We start from the raw sequence: 20674 nt of genomic DNA, 5'->3' as shown, positions 1-20674 counted from the left end.
TGGGCCTTCCTTTGTTTCCAGGTGTTAAAAATTGGAACTCAAATTTGCATCTTAGAGCCCCTGGTTCCTTGTTTACAACTTGTGAATCTGGCAGAGCGAAACCCATTGACCTTTAGGTGTTACAACCTTGCATCCTGCTTTCAAAAGGGTCTTTGATCTGGGCAGAATTGGAATGAGGTCACATGTCTCCATCAAATATCCAATTTATACTGCATTAAAGATTACAGTTTTTTACAACACGACAAAGCCCAGCATTCATAACATCCCCTTCTTGCCTTCCGAGGCATTGACTCCTTACCAGCCTACAGTTCAACAGCCATCATTTGCTGTCCTGTAATTTGCCCAAAGGGTGATTATAAGCCTGGACAGTGATGTTTCAGTAGGCTGTTCACATATGGGGAGCCACCACAACCAAGTCCAATCTGATCCTCATCCAACATCTACTCAAATGTTCTTGCAGCAGAGTCACTGGATAGTGAAGTAAGAAAGAAAGACTTGGCATTGATATATACCTTAGTGCAGAGGAACAAGAGCCCTAGTCAATTCTCTCATCCTCCCCCCAAAAAAAACTTTACTCTAGATGAGGCCTGTTAACTCAGCACAGACCACAAATCAAACCTGGTGTAGTGGTAATGTCACTGGACTAGTAATCCAGAGCCCAGGGTAATGCTCTGGGGATAAAAGCAAGAAATGCTGGAACTACTCAGCAGGTCCGGCAGCACCTGTGGAGAGAGAAGCAGAGTTAATGTTTTAGATCACTGACCTTTCACCATGCTCTGGGGACATGGGTTCAAATCTCACCATAGAAGATGATGAAATTTGAATTCAGTTAATAAATTTGGAATTAGTCTAATGACGACCATTGTCAATTGTTGTAAAAACCCATCTGGTTTACTAATGTCCTTTAATTTCCTTCCTTTAAGGAAGGAAATCTGCTGGTCTGGCCTATATCCAGATCCACACCCACAGCAATGTGTTTGTATCTTAAATGCCCTTTGAAATGGCCTAGCAAGTCACTCAGTTCAAGGGCAATTTGGGATCAAACAAATAAAAAAAACCTAGGACCTTTGCATTTCAAAGGCTGGAGTTTATGATTGGGTAATCAGTGGAGCTACTTTTTGTTCATTTACAAGTGTCTCCTTCATTCCCATTGAATAGAATTCCAGTGGACCAAAATGCTACCTGTTCATTCCAGCTGGATAGAATAGCTGATCCATGCATGGGATTGAAATTGAGATCTACGTGTGAATTGTTGCTTGGTCGTTGATATAATGACCAGCAACTCCCACGTATCCTAGCGCTGGAAGTAGCAGCTTTTAAAAATGGAATTGGTTTGTGTAAGCAGTGTTTTTGTTTGCTATTCCTGGTGGAAATTGAGCTTCTAATTTGCTGATCACATGGGTTGTACTTTGAAGACTTTCCAATCAGCTGTACCTATCCCGTATTTAACATGGGGGTGATCTAAGTAAATAATTTTTAGACAAGCTAGTTAGGATGTTTCCATATTTTGGACCGTCCTTCCATCCCTCAAGGCTGTGACTCATCTTCAGGTACAATTCCATGTGTGCTGGCAGCCCTTCTGCATCTCATCTAAATGGCCATTCTTCAGGAGTGAGTCTAAGCAATGAGTGTTGCCCAGCTATTCAACTGCAGATTGTATCACAACCATGCCCAATACTGTCACTTTCCTGTGTCCACACAAATGCATTTGCCAGTAAGGGTATTTTTTTAAATTTTTTATTTATTTAGAGATACAGCACTGAAACAGGCCCTTTGGCCCACCGAGTCTGTGCCGACCAACAACCACCCATTTATACTAACCCTACATTAATCCCATATTCCCTACCACCTACCTACACTAGGGGCAATTTACAATGGCCAATTTACCTATCACCTGCAAGTCTTTGGCTGTGGGAGGAAACTGGAGCACCCGGCGAAAACCCATGCGGTCACAGGGAGAACTTGCAAACTCCGCACACGCAGTATCCAGAATCAAACCCGGGTCCCTGGAGCTGTGTAGGCTGCGGTGCGAACCACTGCGCCACTGTGCCGCCCACAGTATTGGATAATGGTCAGGAACTGGAGCCCTGTCTGATTTCCTCCCTCCAACCCCAACTGACTCCCTAGATAAGGGACGCTGTGGTCAATTTTAGCACACCCAATGATGCCAGGGAGATCAGCTAACTCAGCACAGTCCAAGTTCCTTCGGGTCTTTATGGCTGAGTACTACAACATATGATGTACTTAGTCACTGACACATTGGATTAATTGACGTAATGGGCTGGATTTTCATTCTTGGATTGTAAATGCTCTAATTGGCCAGGAGGCGAGCTTGGCGCCCAATTAGAGGCGGGAACTGCCTGCCTGGGGCCAGTGGCAAAGGCAGGTGGCAGCCATGTTGGAGGCTGCAGCTGCCTTGCCGCGGAGTACAGGCAGCTCATGAAAGGGCCAGGACAGCAACAAGAACAGAAAGTGAAATTACAACGCTCAGCCCCTCAAATTTATTTCCATCACACTTTCTGCTAACGTTTATTTGCTGGGGACGACCCTGATAGCTGTGCACTAACCTGCACCAGACTGATCAGAATCGCCAAAATCAGAATTGACAACTGCCTTCCCAAATGCCCTGGTCCCTTAACAAGCTCCTCAAGGAGCTTAATGGGCCCTTTATTGGAGGCAAGGGGCTTCCCTGTTCCCTCCCCCTCAGCCCTTTCACATTGAAAATAGTGGACTGTCCTGGAGGCGCAGGTTCTGGAGCTGGCCTTCGGGACCATGATTTTCAAAGCATGTCCTCTCAGGTTCCGACTTAAGGGCCTTTTGAAAATCCAGCCCAATGGTTTTGAAATTAAGCAATTCGATACCAGTATAAGCATACTCTGCATGTCGTCGTCTTACTTTAAGGGACGTATCTAAAATGGCAGTCCATCACCAGACAGGATGTGATACACAGACCCATGTGATCGGTAGGCAGTTGTCGGAAGCAGCTACAGAGATAAGATGCGTTACCCTAACTTCCTAGTATTGCTGCATATAAGTGAGCAGCTTCAATAAAAGAACCCACCTTTCAGATTCACCAATCTTGTCTGTGCCAAGAAAGACAAAATGCAATACTGTACATTAGTTTGATATTCTCTTTATTTTAGCAGAAGCATGAGTCCATTTAAAATGATAGGGTTTTAACACTCGTGTGTACGAAGCAGAAAGGAGTTTCAAGCACAGTTAAGTGCACGTAAATTAGTATCTCATAATATCAAAGTTAGTAAAGTCTTTTCAAACTCTGGACAGGTTGAATACAAATCGAATTGACTTTGTGTTGACCAAGCTGCCCATAGACATTTTACTCGTTACTTCTGATAGAAATAATAGTTGTTACATTAATTGCATAGCCTTGTCAAAAACATTGCAATACGTGCTCTGCTGTTTTAATGGGTTAATGTTTGTTGCAGTTTTTTGGTGTATTTGTTAATAATTTTGGAGTAAAGTTACCATGACGGACAGCTGAAGGTCTGATTTTGGCAGGGGGTAGATGCGAGCTCTCTCTATTACGTTAATACATTTCCCTCATTAGTTATCTACCGTCCAAAACACCCATTTTCAGATTTGAAAGGTTTCTGAGCATTACGGAGAAATGCAGATGGGATTATATATTCGGAATGTTATTTTCTCAGGAATGTAGAATATTAAAGATGTTTCTTTCACTCTTAATATATGGACTCTGCTGTACAGATTAGAAAGCTAGGATTATTTCTTTAATTAGAGTTGCAGCAAATAGGGACATGGCTCTGGACATGGCTCAGTCATATCAATGTACCACCCTGTTGTTCCTCACCTTGGCTTCAACGGAAATGAAATCCGGGATGATTTCTATCAAGGGCGTATGATCCATGAAGATAAGTTCAGTGCACACTGTTTAACCACATTGCCACAAATCTCGTGGAGACTACTAGATTTATTCATCTTAGGTTGAACATATCTATGGCGTATTACACTGAAGCTTCTGTCACTTGGATCAATCAGTACTTTACTTACTAATTGATGTGGCTGCACACTGCCCTCTGATGGTTTCAACTTTCCTGTGCTAAAATCTGGGCAGTAATCACACCGACAATGAAGGATCTGTCCACAATCTCATTTGCTGCAACATAATCCTCCTTATAAATGCAATTTATGATTTCACTGCACCGAGAGCACATGCGACACTACCAACTGGTTGGATATGGGGTTCCAGCTATGATTTTTTTCCCCCCTCATCTGCACCACCAGGACTCGTGATAACAGGATTGGTAACTTACCCCACCAGATTGCGAAGCCACTGCCAAATAGTATTGCAGACTCTTGACAAAAGATGTACAACCCCTGGATCAAGTTGCTGGGAAGGAAGAGAGGGAATTTGAGAGATATTTGAGTCAATCAATGGAGTGGGAGCGATGGATGGGAGTGGGGCAGAGAATGGACTGAGAATGGTGAATAGGAATGGGGTAGAGAAGCTATCTGCAATGCTGCCCTCATATCAGAAGGTTGCAGGTTCAAGCCCCATTCAAGACTTGAGCATGTAGTCTGGGCTGATTTGTTCGTACACTACTAAAGGAAAGCTGCATTGCCAGAGGTGCAGAATTTTGGTTGCAATGTTAAATGATGTCTGGCTATTACGTGGATGTAAAAGATCCACTGACCGTATTCAAAGGAGAGTAGGGGAGTTTTTCCAGTGCCCTAGTGAACATTCATCTCTCAGCCAGCACCAGTAAAATAAATGACTAGGTCATATAGAAGCATAGAAAGATTTATGGCACTAAAGGAGGCCATTCAGCCCTTCATATCCTTGCTGGCTGCAAAAGAACTATTCAATCTAATTCCATCTTCCAGCTGTTGGTCTGTAGCCCTGTTGTTTGCAGGATCTCAAGGGCATATCCAGGTGTTTTTTAAAAGCATTGAGGGTTTCTGTTTCAACCACCCTTTCAGGCAGTGGGTTCCAAACCCCCACCCTTTGGGTGAAAACATTTCTCCTCAACTTCCCTCTAATTCTTCCACCAATTATTTTAAATCTATGCCCCCTACTTATTGATCTTTCTGCTAATGGAGATAGGTCCTTCCTACCCACTTTATCCAGGCCCCTTATAATTTTATGCACCTCAATTCTCCCCTGAGTCTCCTCTGTTCCAAATTAAACCACCCCAGGCTATCTGATCTTTCCATGTAGCTAAAACTCTCCATTCTTGGCAACATCCTCTCTAGTGCAATTACGTCCTTCCTGTAATGTGGTGATCAGACCTGAATACATTACTCTAGCTGCAGTCTAACCAGTGTTTTTTACAGTTCCAGCATAACCTCCCTATTCTTATACTCTAGGCCTCAACCAATAAAGGAAAGTATCCCATATGCCTTCTTGACCATCTTATCTACCTGTCCTGCTACCTTTGGGATCTGTAGATTTACATTCCAAGATCCCTTTGTTCCTCTACATTTTACGGAATCCTATCATTTATTGTGTACTCCTTTGCCTTGTTTGTCCTCCCCAAATGCATCATCTTACACTTCTCCGGATTGAAATCCATTTGCCACTTATCTGCCCACCAGCCCGTTGATATCTTCCTGCTGTCTACAGCTTTCCTCTTCACTATCAACTGCATGACCAATTTTCATATCTGCAAACTTCTTAATCATACTTCCTACATTTATGTCTAAATCATTGATGTATATAGCAGCAAGGGACCCAGTACTGAGCCCTGTAGAACCCCACTGGAAACAATCTTCCAGCCACAAAAACACCCCTTGATCATGGCCCTTTGCTTCTTGCCACTGAACCATTTTTGTATCAAATTGTCACTTTCCCTTGGATGCTATAAGCTTTTAATTTACTGATCAGTTTGCTGTATGGGACCTTATCAAAAGCCTTGCTAAAATCCACGTAGACTACATCGACTACCCTCATCAATCCTCCTTGTTACCTCCTCAAAAAATTCAATCAAGTTGGTCAGACACTACTTTCCCTCAAAAAATCCATGCTGATTGTCCATGATTAATCCATGCCTCTCCAAATGACAATTGAAACCATCTCTCAGAATTTTTTCCAATAATTTGCCAGCCACCAAGGTTATGTTGACTGTAATTACTCAGGCTATCCTTTCCTACCTTTTTAAAGAACAGTACAAAGTTAGCTGTCTTCCAGTCCTCTGGCACCATGCCTGTAGCCAGAGTGGATTGGAAAATGATGGTCAGAGCCTTTGCTATTTCTTGCCTTGCTTCCCTGAGCAGCCTGGGATGCATTTCATTCGGGCCTGATGATTTATCCACTTTCAAGAATGCCAAATAGCATAATATTTCTCAGCTCATTATGTTTGTCTCATCTGACATTTCACACTCCTCCTTAACTACAGCGTCTGCCTCATTTCTCTCTTTTGTGAAACAAAGTGACTCCTGACAACACCAACCATGTGCAGAGCGATCGCGGATGTCATCAATGTGTGCAAACATTTGCCAGCCTGCCAGTATGAATGCGCACATGACGTCACCATGCAATGGCATCCTCACCCCTCAATAGCTGCCTTCATTCACCCGAACAGTACCCACTGCCTCCCACCATCCCTGTTTCAATCGCAACTTCACCCCACTCGATCCTCACCATGCTGCTGCCTTCCGTCAGCCATTCGCTACCCCCCACCCCCTCAGGTACTCGCTCCCGCCCCACTGGTCGCTCTACCCCTCGGCCACTCACTTCAGGCCTCCCCGCTTCCTCCCTCTTAGCTATTCATTCCCGCCCTCAATGCTTTCTCCAACACCACCCCCCCCCCCACCCCCCGCCCATCACGGGCCATTTCCCCCCCTCAGCCACTCGCTCCAGACCTCGCCACTGCTAGCCCCCTCCCCCCAGCCAATCATTCCCCATTCCTCACTTACCCCCCACCCCCACTCTGCTCTCCAGCCGCTCGATCTCTGCTTCCCCCCTCCCTCCAGCTGCTAGCTCCAGGCCATGCCTCTTCCCTCCTCTCGGCCAATCACTCCTACATTGCCCCATCACCCCTCGCGCCTGGTTTGCTTCTTCAGGCAGCGTGGTGGAAAAAAATCGAACGTGGGAGTGAGTGGCTGAGAGGAGGGAAGCGGCGCGGCCTGGAGCTAGAGGCTGGAGGGGTGGGGGGAAGCGGGAAGCGAGCGGCCGGAGAGCGGGGTGGGGGTGGGAAAGCGAGAAGCAAGCAGCCAGAGGCGGGGGGGAACGGCAAGGCCGGAGCGAGTGGCTAAGGAAAGGCAACAGGGAGCCAGCGGTGAGAAGACGGGCGCAGGAGAGAGCGGCAAAGAGAAGTGCGGGGGACTATTGGGGGTGGGAAGGAGGCAGCGATGGCAGCTTTTGAGGGGAATTTCAGATTGAATTTGTTTTTAGTGATAAATTGTGCAGCACCAACTTTAACCCTGGCAGCTGCCTGAAACGTCGCAGACAGTGACGTTTCAGTGGAAGAAGCAACATTTGCCAGTACTGCGCCACCTAGTGGTTGTGACACAAAGTATTCATGAAGAACCATGTCCACGTCTTGCACCTGCACATCCAAGTTACCTTTTTGGGCTCTTTCCTTAGTAACATCTTGCTTTTTATGTTTTTATAAAAAATCTTCTGGCCTCTGATCTCCTGATGCCCTTATTGACTCCCTGATCTGCTCCTGATCCTTAATATCCAGCCTCCAATCTTCTGGCACGCTTATCTCATTATTGTTTGTAGGACCTTGCAGTGTGCACATTGACTGCCGAAAATGCCTTCAAAACAACAGTGCCTGCACTTCAAAAGTAATTCATTGGCTGTGCAGTGCTTTGCTATGTCTTAGGAATGTGAAAGATGCTATATAAATGCATGTTCATTGTGACTTTCTTTCATTAGGAAAGACGATTGGAGTAACTATGGGGTAACAGTGGTAGGACAAGTACCTTTTGTAGTTAAGTGCTTCTTAATCCAGCCAGGATTTAGAAGCCCTATAACGTGAACAAGTATTGACAATAGTCATGGAGACTTGGCTGAAGTGGGTAAGAGGAATGATTGGGAGGCTGAGGAAAGTTGAGAAAAATTAGAAGTTGGGGAAGGGAAAAGCTGAAAGAGCTTGCAAGCCAATAATGTCTATCTAAATATACCTTTAGTCCTGCTGTTTATTTTGGAAAATGGGTTACTGGTGAGATCTGAGCAATCTCTCAACATTGAGCCTTCAAAAATAAGTGTTTGTACCAGGAGTGCAATCCAGCTGCCGAGAGGAACACCCATGGACAGTGCAGCAGAGTGAAGGGACAGAAAGTTTGATACTCCCCTCACTTCCCCAAGCATCCCCTTTGAGGTCCTGATGGCAGCTACATTGTTATGTGGAGACCCCATTGTAATAGGCAACAGAACACTTGGGCCAAAGTAAGCTCTGAATTATTAAGCAGACTGAAGGGACTTTTCATCCCCTGTTAATGAACATTATTGTTCAGTGGATAAATGTACTAAACCCATAGTGGGCCCACAGCAAAATACTATCCATAATTTAGCACAATTTGGCATAGAATTGACAATGCCACATTGGAAAGGGGCACAAAAATATCTGGAGGGAGGGTAATTCTGACTATGGCGCTGATGTTAAATGGGTAATATTGATCCAGCTGCCCATTATACAGCTCTCCCAATTTTTATTTCCATCAAAGTCAATGGAAATGAATATCAGGAGACAGATATAACTGCAACTTGCCCTTATATAAAAACGTTAACGTTGTAAAATGTCACAAGGCACTTCACAGGAACATTAAAATTGGTGACCAAAAGCTTGGTCAATGAGGTAGGTGTTAAGGAGCAACATAAAGGAGGAGAGAGGTGGACAAACTTAGGCGGGAAATTCCAGAGCTTAGGGTCTAGACAGCTGAAGGTACAGCTGCCAATGGTGGAGCGATGGAATTTGGGGATGCACAAGAGGCCAGAATTGAAGGAGCGCAGATATATCAGAGGGTTAGAGGAGGTTACACAGATTAGGAAGGTTGAGGCCGTGGAGAGTCTTGAAAATGGCCATTTTTACACTAGCACCCAAAATCAAAATTATTCGATCCTCGCACCCCGCCCCTCACCCAATGTAACAAATACAAGATGTCACACTATTGCGGTATGGGGTGCTTACCCTGAGCTTAAACAAGGGAGTGTTAATCTGTTAATTGTATATCAATGGTTTAGTTTAGTTTAGTTTAGAGAACACAAAGGTCAGAGTGTATCAAGCCTGTGTCCTCAGTACCTTGCTCTATGGCAGCGAGGCCTGGACAACGTATGTCAGCAAGAGCGACGTCTCAATTCATTCCATCTTTGCTGCCTCCGGAGAATGCTTGGCATCAGGTGGCAGGACCGTATCTCCAACACAGAAGTCCTCGAGGCGGCCAACATCCCCAGCTTATACACACTACTGAGTCAGCGGCGCTTGAGATGGCTTGGCCATGTGAGCCGCATGGAAGATGGCAGGATCCCCAAAAACACATTGTACAGCGAGCTCGCCACTGGTATCAGACCCACCGGCCGTCCATGTCTCCGCTTTAAAGACATCTGCAAACGCGACATGAAGTCCTGTGACATTGATCACAAGTCGTGGGAGTCAGTTGCCAGCGTTCGCCAGAGCTGGCGGGCAGCCATAAAGGCGGGGCTAAAGTGTGGCGAGTCGAAGAGACTTAGCAGTTGGCAGGAAAAAAGACAAAAGCACAAGGGGAGAGCCAACTGTGTAACAGCCCCGACAAACAAATCTTTCTGCAGCACCTGTGGAAGAGCCTGTCACTCTAGAATTGGCCTTTATAGCCACTCCAGGCGCTGCTCCACACACGGCTGACCACCTCCAGGCGCTTACCTATTGTCTCTCGAGATAAGGAGGCCAAAGAAGAGTTTAGAGATACAGCACTGAAACAGGCCCTTCGGCCCATCGAGTCTGTGCCGACCATCAACCACCTAATCCTAATCCTACACTAATCCCATATTCCTACCACATCCCCACCTGTCCCTATATTTCCCTACCACCTACCTATACTAGGGGCAATTTATAATGGCCAATTTACCTACCAACCTGCAAGACTTTTGGCTGTGGGAGGAAACCGGAGCACCCGACGAAAACCCACGCGGTCACAGGGAGAACTTGCAAACTCCACACAAGCAGTACCCAGAATTGAACCCAGGTCGCTGGAGCTGTGAGGCTGCGGTGCTAACCACTGCGCCACTGTGCCACCCTGGTTTGATTATATGCAGGTGAAAGATGTTAATTGGGGTCTGAGTTGAGCACTTACAAGCAGACACTCACTAAGACTGGTGAAGGATTTTGAGTGAGTAGCTGCATGTTTGTAATCCTTTTACTCTGCACAATAAATGTGAAACTAGGTAAATATAGGCGCCAGCATTATCCTTCCATAACGAGCTTTCTGAAGTTTAATAGGGAGTGCCATTCTGCATTTGCCTGAACTGGGTGGGTGAACTTGAAGTGAAGGTAAACTGCCCTGAAATATTCCCTTCAGGATAATTCTGCAGACCGATGCACTCAAAAATTCAACCAACAAAAAGAAATTCAGGGCTTGGATTATAGCATTTTCAGCGACCGTCTCTTTTACAGAAACTGTCCAGATTACTGTTGAAACAACAGCCCTCCATCACTTGTTCTGTGTCTCTTTCAGGCCATAATGCCCTGCCTCGGTCGTATAGCTGGAATTCCAGCCTTTGCACCAGAACCCCTTTCCACCCCAACCCCTCACAAAGCTTCTGCCCATCTACAGGGAATGGTTCTCAGAGGCTTGCGTGCACAGTGGCCGCCTTCGGATTAGAGAGGCTTGTCAACCACGACTCAATTCCGTGCTGAGATTATGCTGACTTCAAAGGGCAGGGCAGGCGGTTTTACTGTAACTGAATTAACTGCTCGCTCTTCGATCATCCCACTGTCAGGAATGTTCAGTCAGTCATTTGCTGTCTGAGTGGATACTCTGTGTTCAAAATGTATTTGATTTACCTCTTAAACCCTTGTACTGCTGGAAAAACAGTGGGTTGAAAAGTTCAGTTACAGGCCAGGAACTGATGCTAAGGAAAACACTAATATTACAGTGATAAACCAGTTAGCCATCACAAATAACGTTATTCCTGTAAAATATGAAGTTTCTAACTGTGACATTACAATGTGCGATATAAAAAGCAAGGGCCATATATATTCTGGGCTGTCCAAGACCTATCCAGCTGGTATAGATTTACCTGTCCCCTTGTCTAAACAAATTGCATGTAAAGTTGCTGTCCTGCTACTGGGATGATTCCAGGCAAACTGTTACCATTCAGCCAGCCTGCTCTTGAAATATCGTGGGTAATTCGGACTTTGGGTGATAGTATGAGGCCTGGCGTTATCAATTCAGCCACTCGCTATACATCTCTCCTGATTTTCATTCATATAAAATTAATTCATATCATATACTGAATTGATGTCACCCATTTTACACTTGCCCAAAATGAAAATTACCTCAGTGGTCTCTGTATTGTGCACTGGGAGTAATCAGGTCATAGCAATTATGAAGTCTATTGCAAAGTAAACTATTTGTGCTACAGCAGAATTGTATTCAGCCACAATCTGTAACCTTATGGCCCAGCATATCCCCTACTCTACCATTACTATCGAGTCAGGGGAACCAACCCTGGTTCAATGAAGAGTGCAGGAGGGCATGCCAGGAGCAGCACCAGGCATACCTCAAAATGAGGTGTCAGCCTGGTGAAGCTACAACACAGGACTATTTGCATGCCAAACAGCGTAAGCAGTATGCAATAGACAGAGCTAAGGGATCCCACAACCAACGGGTCAGATCTAAGTTCTGCAGTCTGGCCACACCCAGTCGTGAATGGTGGTGGACAATTAAATAACTAACAGGAGGAGGTGGCTCCACAAATATCCCCATCTTCAATGATGGGGGAGCTCAGCACATCAGTGCAAAAGATAAGGCTGAAGCATTTGCATCCATCTTCAGCCACAGGAGCCGAGTGGATGATCCATCTCAGCCTCCCCCCGAGGTCCCCAGCTTCACAGATGCCAGACTTCAGCCAATCTGATTCACTCCACATGATATCAAGAAACGGCTGAAGGCATTGGATACTACAAAGGCTATAGGCCTTGACAATATTCCGGCAATAGTACTGAAGACTTGTGCTCCGGAACTAACTGCGCCCCTAACCAAGCTATTCCAGCACAGCTACAACACTGGCATCTACCCAGCAATGTGGAAAACTGCCCAAGTACGTCTTGTACACAAAGAGCAGGACAAATCCAACCTGGCCTGGTCTACTCCCGATCATCAGCAAAGTGACAAAAGGTGTCATCAACAGTGCTATCAAGCGCCACTTGCTCAGCAATAACCTGCTCACTGATGCTCAGTTTGGGTTCTGCCAAGGCCACTCAGCTCCTGACATCATTACAGCCTTGGTCCAAACATGAACCAAAGAGCTGAACTCCAGAGGTGAGATGAGAGTGACTGCCCTTGACATCAAGGCAGCATTTAACCGAGTATGGCATCAAGGAGCCCTAGCAAAACTGGAGTCAATGAGAATCAGGGGGAAAACCCTCCGCTGTTGGTGTCATACCTAGCACAAAGGAAGATGGTTGTGGTTGCTGGAGGTCAATCATCTCAGGCCCAGGACATCACTGCAGGAGTTGCTCAGGGTAGTGTCCTAGGCCCAACCATATTCAGCTGCTTGACCTACCCTCCATTATAAGGTCAGAAGTGAGGATGTTCGCTTATGATTGCACAATGTTCAGCACCATTCGTGACTTGTCAGATAATGAAGCAACCCATGTCCATGTGTAGCAATACCTGGACAACATCCAGGCTTGACAAGTAACATTCGCACCACACAAGTGCCAGCCAATGACCATCTCCCCGAAATGTTCAATGGCATTACCATCACTGAATCCCCTAGTATCAACATCCTAGGGGTTACCATTGACAGAAACTGAACTGGACCAGCCACATAAATCCTGCAGGTCAGAGGCTGGGAATTCTACAGCAAGTAACTCACCTACTGACTCCCCAGTGCCTTTCCACCATCTACACAACACAAGTCAGGAGTGTGATAGAATAGTCTCCACTTTCCTGGATAGGTGCAGCTCCAACAACACTCAAGAAGCTCGACACCATCCAGGATAAAGCAGCCCACTTGATTGGCACCCCATGCACCACTGTCAACAGTCACTTCCTTCACCACCGACGCACAGTGGCAGCAAAGCGTACCATCTACAAGATGCACTGCAGCAACTCATCATGGCTCCTTCGACAGCACCTTCCAAACCCATGACCTCTACCATGTAGAAGGACAAGGGCAGCAGACACATGGGAACACCACCACCTGAAGCTCACCTCCAAGCCGCACACCATCCTGACTTGGAACTATATCGCCGTACCTTCACTTTCGTTGGGTCAAAATCCTGAAACTCCGATCCTAACACCCCAAGGACTGCAGCGGTTCAAGAAGGAAGCTTACCACCACCTTCTCAAGGGCAATTAGGGATAGGCAATAAATGCTGGCCTAGCCATCGATGCCCACATCCCATGAGTGAATAAAAGAAAAAAATTTATATGGCAGGTTTGGATTTATATGGCGGGCATGGATTTGATACGAGAGCGTGGATTTTATGTGGGTGGCACGGATTTTTATGAGAGGTAAGGATTTAAAGTTAACATACAGGCAAGCATGGATCATTCAGTGTTAATATTGAGACTTGTGAAAGTTCTTTTTTCTCAATAAAGCAATATAACTATAAATCACGGACTTGGACACAACGCATGCTGTGGAAATGTGTTGTGTTGATTAGAAGCTGAGGTACAAGCTAATTTGTATAACAGAGACTCTGTATCCTGGTGTACTTCAAAATATGATTAATTGTATTGTTGCCTGTGTGATTGGGGAAATTCTCCTCTAGGCATGGTACTAAAGCCATATGGATCCAAAGTTCACTTTGTGCTAAGTTAGATATTCTTAGCCAGGTGGTATTTGACCTGTGTTAGGCAGTGGATAAATCCTCCAGGGATCCAATTTCCAATGCCATCCAGTGATTCCTGCTACCATGTGCGATTCTGTGCCCATTGGGTGGGAACAGCAAAGATTCTGATGCTCCGCGTGGTCACATAGGCTGCCGGGACATGCAGCCATCCCCACGTGAAGGATAATCCACTTGGGTGAGGTAGCGGAGGGCACCCAGCACCTGTGATTTGGTCACTGGGAGGAGGGGAGAAACTTAGCAACGTAAACAGTCTGTGTTATTATATCACATGAGAAATGCAATGCATTTGTTATTTTAAAATTCAATTTGTCATTTGTAATATGTTTTTTTACTTTAGGGTCAACCAGGACAGATTGGGCCACAAGGACACAGTGGGCCCCCAGGGTTCCCTGGACCAGAGGGACTAAGAGGACCAAAAGGTGAAAAGGGTAACCCTAGTGACCCAGGAGTTAGTGGCATGAAAGGAGAAAAGGTGGGTATAGGGCAGCCTCCAAAATGTCATTACTGCTTGTTTTCGGTGACTTAGGGTGAAAGGAGCACAAGATAAGCTCATTCCCTTCGAGAATCTCAATTCTGGCACTTCCCCGTTTCAGCCTCTCACTGCTTATTAAGTGGCTCCAGCATTCCAGTCTCAAATTGACTTTCCTGCCATCCCATCCCAATTATTAATCACTTTCTACGTACAGGAAATACTTCCGGGTGTCTGTAGAATTAAAAAGGAGAAACAGTAAATGCTGGAATGCAGGTCAATCAGTATCTGCAAAGAGAAAAGACAGGGGGCTGGACTTTCAGCTCCGGATCCCACCTTCAGGCCATTTTTATGAAGGTGGGATCAGAGGCCCAGGGCTACCCACCCGCACACGGTGGGTAGCTGATTAGGCTCATTAAAAGCCTAATTGAAAGAAATTAAAGGAGGCCGACTGGGATTTTCCGCAGGTGGCAAGTCCAGTTTAGGGGCTTGGAGACAGGTGGTCATGCAGGCCCCCATCTGCCAAAAATGAGGCATATTAATTTTGTCATATGAACATTGATTTTAAACTGTTACTGGAGTGAAGAAAGGACTTGTTAAAAAAATTACCAGACACTTGGCTGGAAAAACATTTTTGCATACTAACAGCCAGTGCTTGGAGAGACAAAGGGGCTATTCCCTGCTCCAATTTAACCCACAATGGACTTTGAGCACCAGGTATTGTGTGTAAGAAGAGAGATTCCAGGGATGGCTAAGACAAGAGAATCCACAAACAGACGTGGTCAGACCAGCTAGCCACATGACTAACCTGCTTGGCAACCTGGGTTTTTCTGAATTGTACAAAGAGTTTGAACTGGAAGAAAAAAGACTCTTTGCTCCTGGAGTGAGAAGACCTCTCCTGTCTGCTCCCATCTCTTTCTCACAAGCCTCTGGACCCACTGAAGACACTTGAACTTCAAGAGAGAAGAGTCTCCTACATCAAACAAGGTTTAAGAAGAATACTGGGCCCCCAGTGAAAAGCAAGGCCTACCTACAATCAAGAATTTTACAGCAAGCTCGAAAAATAGTAACCAACACCATCTTCAGATATTGCCTCAAACATTTCCACTTTATTTCTTCTGCTCTTTTCTGTCTCTATCTGTATGTGTGTATTGCGTATGCGCTAGCGTGGGCGCGTCATGCCGCGTATCCGTAGACGTTAACCGAATTAGATTTCAAGTTTAATAAAATTCAACCTTTTTTCTTGAAACCTAAGAAAACCTGTTTGGCTCATTTCTTTGCATTATAATTGGAAGTTAGTGAACAAGGATTCACTAAAAGGGAGCTAAAAAAACAGTGTGTTATGATAAGACTAGATGAAGACTGAGAGGGAACCCTAGACCCCTTTCTCACCTGGTCGTAACACAAGCACTCAGCAGTAGACCAGGGGGTCAGCACTTCAGGCAGTCCTAGAGGCCCTCCCTGCCTGCTTGGGTTCTGCAGCAGTCACAGGCCACCCTGTAGAGAGGTTCCCCCCTTCCTGTCCACAGTGATGGCCTGACTGGTGAATCTATCTTTTAATTCAAGATTTAAAAAAGTTGGAGAGAGGGTACCTCCATTTTGAAGCACCCTCTCTCTTGCTACCTTCCATTGCAGCCTGTGCTCCTCTCAAGCTGGAAGGCCTCTGATTGGCCTTCCAGCTTCTAGAGTCTGCCCGCTGTCCTTAATAGGATAGTGATAGTGCCCTCTGACCATTAATTGGCCGCCTTGGGAAAATCACAGGTGAGTGACTGTTTCCCCCTGGGAGTGGGTTCAGGACCCAGAAATAGTCCCAGACTCTGTTTTCTGCCACGGAGGAAAAATTCAGCCCAAGGTGCGTTCAATTCCGAACTGATGGACTGGTTGGCTCGGCTGACATGAAACAGATGCCGACTGACTTGCTGCCTATTTCTAGAATTTTCTGTATATATTTCTGATGTCTGTCCTGCATATACTCTGTGCCTCTGCTCTTTTGCCCAAACCTATCTGAATTTGTTGTTCTGCGTTTACTTTTCCTATCTGGTTAAGTATTCTGCACCTCTATAAGGGCACCTCTGAGACAGTTCTTTCATGTCTGAAAATGTGGGCTGTGTGATAGGTGAGTCAAAATAGCACACCTCTCACACGGTCCTATAATGTTGGGTCTATTTAACCCCCTCTCAGAAATGGTCCTGTTATCTTGGGGTCTATTTAACCCCTTTCACAGTGGTCCTGTTATTTCAGGGTATATTTAACTCCCTCTCGCAATTGGTCCTGTTACATTGGTCTGCTTACACTATTTGTTCACCCAGGTGTGGTTATGTTCACCATAGTTGTTCTGTGAAGGATGTAGTGATGTTTCTGATCTAATTCCTGTTGTGATGTTGCTGATGGTTGTCTGTTGTTACAGGGTCCAATCGGTGTGCCAGGATTTGTCGGGATGAACGGGATCCCAGTAAGCACAGTCTTCAGGTTATCACAGTCTGGTTTGTGGGAATCACCTGTAGTAGGAGCCATTCATTGAAATCATAGAATCATGCAGCACAAAGAAGGCCATTCGACCCATCATGCCCATGCCAGCTCTTCAAAAGAGCTATCCAATTAATTCCACTCCTCCTGCTCCTTCCCCACAGCCTGTAGGTGGTTAAAAACTCGGCCTCACCTGCTGCAGCGACTTATGGGGGCGAGTGTTCAAAAAACTGCTTTCCATCTCAAATACTGATTTCATACTTTTTACTAAAACTGTTCAGTTTTTCTGCCGTAGAAATATAATAGATGCATTTTGATGCCACTCAATCAGATGGGAAGGAAGGAAAGTGAACTCATAAATAGGGAAGGGGGGGAACAGAAATATAAAAACAAAAGAAAACATCTGCTTGAAAAGGTGAAAACACTTTCTGTTCATGGATCAGTTGGAGCACCAACCATCCACCACAGTTCTACCCCCGACATCGGCATCACCCCAGTCCTATCTCCTCCGCACCCCCCACCCCACCCCAGTTCTACCCCCTACTCAGCGCACGATCTCGTTCTCCTCCCAGCCCCAGCTTACATTTCTGGAGAAGGGTAGGACTCAGTATTCAATATGAACCATGAAACTAGCTCTGTTTAACTGCACTTGTTTTGTATGGAAAATGCATAGATGAGGCTAAATGCAACCTTGTACCTACCCTTCCCTGACTTTACTAACCCCACCTCACACCCTCTTCAGGGAGCGGCAATGGCTAAGCAGCAGTCTCTCTCTCTCTCTCTATCTTTCTCTCTTTCTCTCCCTCTGTCTTTCTCTATCTCTCTCTCCCTCTATCTTTATCTCTCTCACTCCCCCTCTATCTTTATCTCTCTCACTCCCCCTCTATCTTTCTCTCTCTCTCTCCCTCTACCTTTCTGTATCTCTCTCTCTCTCTCTCCCTCTATCTTTCTCTCTCTATCTCTCTCCCTCTATCTTTCTCTCTATCTCTCTCCCTCTATCTTTCTCTCTCTCCCTCTATCTTTCTCTCTCTCCCTCTATCTTTCTCTCTCTCCCTCTGTCTTTCTCTCTCCCTCTATCTTTCTCTCTCTCTCTCTCTCTCTTCCTCTATCTTTCTCTCTCCTTCTATCTTTCTCTATCTCTCTCTCTCTCTCCCCCTCTATCTTTCTCTCTCTATCTTTCTCTGTATCTGTGGAATTCACTGCCCCAGAGTGCGGTGGATGCCGGGATATTGGATAAATTTTAGGAGGCGATAGACAGATTTTAAATTAGAAATGGGTGGAAGGGTTATGGAGAATGGGCAGGAAAGTGGAGTTGAGGCCAAGATGAGATCAGCCATGATCGTATTGAATGGTGGAGCAGGCTCGAGGGGCTGAATTGCCTACTCCTGCTCCTAGTTCTTATGTTCTTCTGTTAGTTCTTGGAATCATACAGCCCAGAAGGAGGCCATTCATCCCATCATGCCTGTGCTGGCTCTCTGAAAGATCTATCCAATTAGTCCCACTCCCCTGTTCTTTCCTCATATCGCAGCAAGCTTTCCCTTTTTAAATAGAGATCAGATTTCCTTTTGGAAGTTATTATTGAATCTGCTTCCATTTCCCTTTCAGGCAGTGCATTCCAAATCATAACAACTCACTGAGTAGGAAATAAATACTCCTCATTTCACCCTGTTTATTTTTTTGCCAATTATCTTAAATCTGTGCCCACTAGTTACTAACTCTCCTGCCAATGGAAAGAGTTTCACCCACTACTCCATCGGAATCCTTCACTTTGTCTGTCCAGCATTGTGAATATATACAGAGAGCAATACCACCCTCTGCTGCAAATCAGGCTATACTACAACAGCCAAAGAAAAGTTTTGCTGTTTAAAAAAGGCTGAGAATACACAGCAGGCCAGTGAGTAACTTTGAAGTGAAAAGACAGTTTACTGTTTCCCTATAACCTAACATCAGAACTGCAAACTAAAAGGTAAGCAAGCCCCTAGTCGGGTTGCAAATAACAGGCAGGGGATTTGGGGAACAACAGAGACTCCAGTGACTGAGAGGAAAGTAATTGATTGAATGATCTGGGCACTGCAGTAGAAAATTGTGGGACGATATAAAAATAATGAAGTGATATTAAAAATATCATCTCAGCAAGGCAATGGAAATGCATCAAAAGAAAAGATAATGTGCAAATCGTACATTTGAGACCTCCTGAATCAGCAGGTTTTATTCTCCCCACCCCCATTTGATTTTTTGCCTTTCTACTTAATTATCGTTCCATTCACCTCACTGAAGTGATCTCCTATATCATCTGCCAGTTTTCTATTAAATAGTTTGCTGGATTCACAATGATGGCCACTGAAAAGACCAAGCAAGGTTTTCTTTGGAGTTGCTGCAGGCCATCCAGAACCCACGTACCAAGCACTGGTCACACTAATGGGCCAATGCAGCCATATAAGAAAACAGCTTCACGCTGTAGCTGGCTGTGCTGTGCCAGTCCTGCTAGCCCTTGATGCTGACCATGCCCGGAATCGGAAAGTGATCCATCCCTCACCTTGATTTTCTTTTAAACACAAGTATTTCATTCTTGATGACCTTTTTCTTTTATCAAAGGGTCACCCAGGACAACAAGGTCCAAGAGGTCGTCCTGGTCTAGATGGGTGCAATGGTACCAAAGGAGACTCGGGGTACCCTGGCAGTGTTGGTTATCCAGGATTCCAAGGACTCCCGGTAAGCAACTGACACAATTTGGGACTTGATGACTAATTTTCTAGGGAAAAGATTTGGAAAACAAGAGCTACTCTCAAAATAGTGATTTTAAAAGTATAATTTGCTCAGACTAGTTCAAATAAAAAGTGGGGCTGTAGGTAGCTAAGATGCTAATGAGCTGGTGTTGAAGTTGTTTTCCCACAGACGGTAAATAATAACCAATTCATTAGGCTGTCCATCTTGGAGGACATCACAGCTGAACTTGAACTTATGCTCACTCAAAGACTACCTTTCAACAGAGGGTCACTGCATAGTGATCCGGAGCTAGATCATTTTTGCTTTCCTTTACCTGGCTATCCCGTCTTAGAAAAGCTAACACAGACTAAAAATGTTTTTTAAAGGTATATTATTATATCGTGTATTTATTACTGCTGGAGTGTGAGGTTAACTCCATCTTTGAGATAATTTCACTGAATACTGCAGCTATTCTGCAGAACATTCTCGATCCTGCCAAATATCCACTAATAGATTTGCTAATTTCTGATTTCTATCACCCTCCCTCCAGGGTGAAACTGGTCGAAAAGGAGCTAAAGGAGAGCCAACCTATATCACTGGAACCTATGGTGGATTGAGGGTAAGGAAAGTCATACTGTAGCTTTGATCCAATTTTTCGGAGGGGAATGAGGAGATATTAGCGTCAGGAAGCTGAACTAAAGGAGAGTTACAGTCTTTATCCCAGAAATTGCTGCGGCTTAACATGTCCATATGATGTTCATCTTTGCATGTATATTAGACAGGTTGAAATTCCGTTTAAGTAGTGATCAGAGGAATGTTATACAAATGTGTTAAGTATTTGCACCCCAATATCACAAAAGAAAGACTTGCTTTTATAAAGCACTATCACAGCCTTGGGACATCCTGAAGCACTTTATAGCCAATCAATTTTGAAGTGTAGTTCCTGGTGTAATGTAGGAAACACGGCAGCCAATTTTCACATAGCAAGATCCCACAAACAGCAGTGTGAGCCACATCTAACACTGAAGCTCAATTCTGCAATTAGAAT

At 45.1% G+C, this 20674-nt stretch overlaps 1 protein-coding gene across 4 annotated transcripts in view; it reads left to right on the top strand.

Annotated features, from left to right (window-relative positions):
• Positions 1-20674, top strand: part of col4a6 (collagen, type IV, alpha 6) — a 402270-nt gene that overhangs the window by 228713 nt on the left and 152883 nt on the right. For all 4 annotated transcript variants that reach the window (XM_068047226.1, XM_068047223.1, XM_068047225.1 and 1 more), the window contains exons 5-8: positions 14323-14457; positions 16862-16906; positions 19516-19632; positions 20177-20245. In XM_068047226.1, coding sequence (XP_067903327.1) covers positions 14323-14457; positions 16862-16906; positions 19516-19632; positions 20177-20245 — 366 coding nt within the window. The remainder of the gene's footprint in view (positions 1-14322; positions 14458-16861; positions 16907-19515; positions 19633-20176; positions 20246-20674) is intronic.

The sequence above is a fragment of the Heterodontus francisci genome, chromosome 15, assembly GCF_036365525.1.
Source record: "Heterodontus francisci isolate sHetFra1 chromosome 15, sHetFra1.hap1, whole genome shotgun sequence".
NCBI lineage: Eukaryota > Metazoa > Chordata > Chondrichthyes > Heterodontiformes > Heterodontidae > Heterodontus > Heterodontus francisci.
The sequence above is the reverse complement of the archived record's forward strand: the minus strand, read 5'-3'. Positions and strand labels throughout refer to the sequence as shown.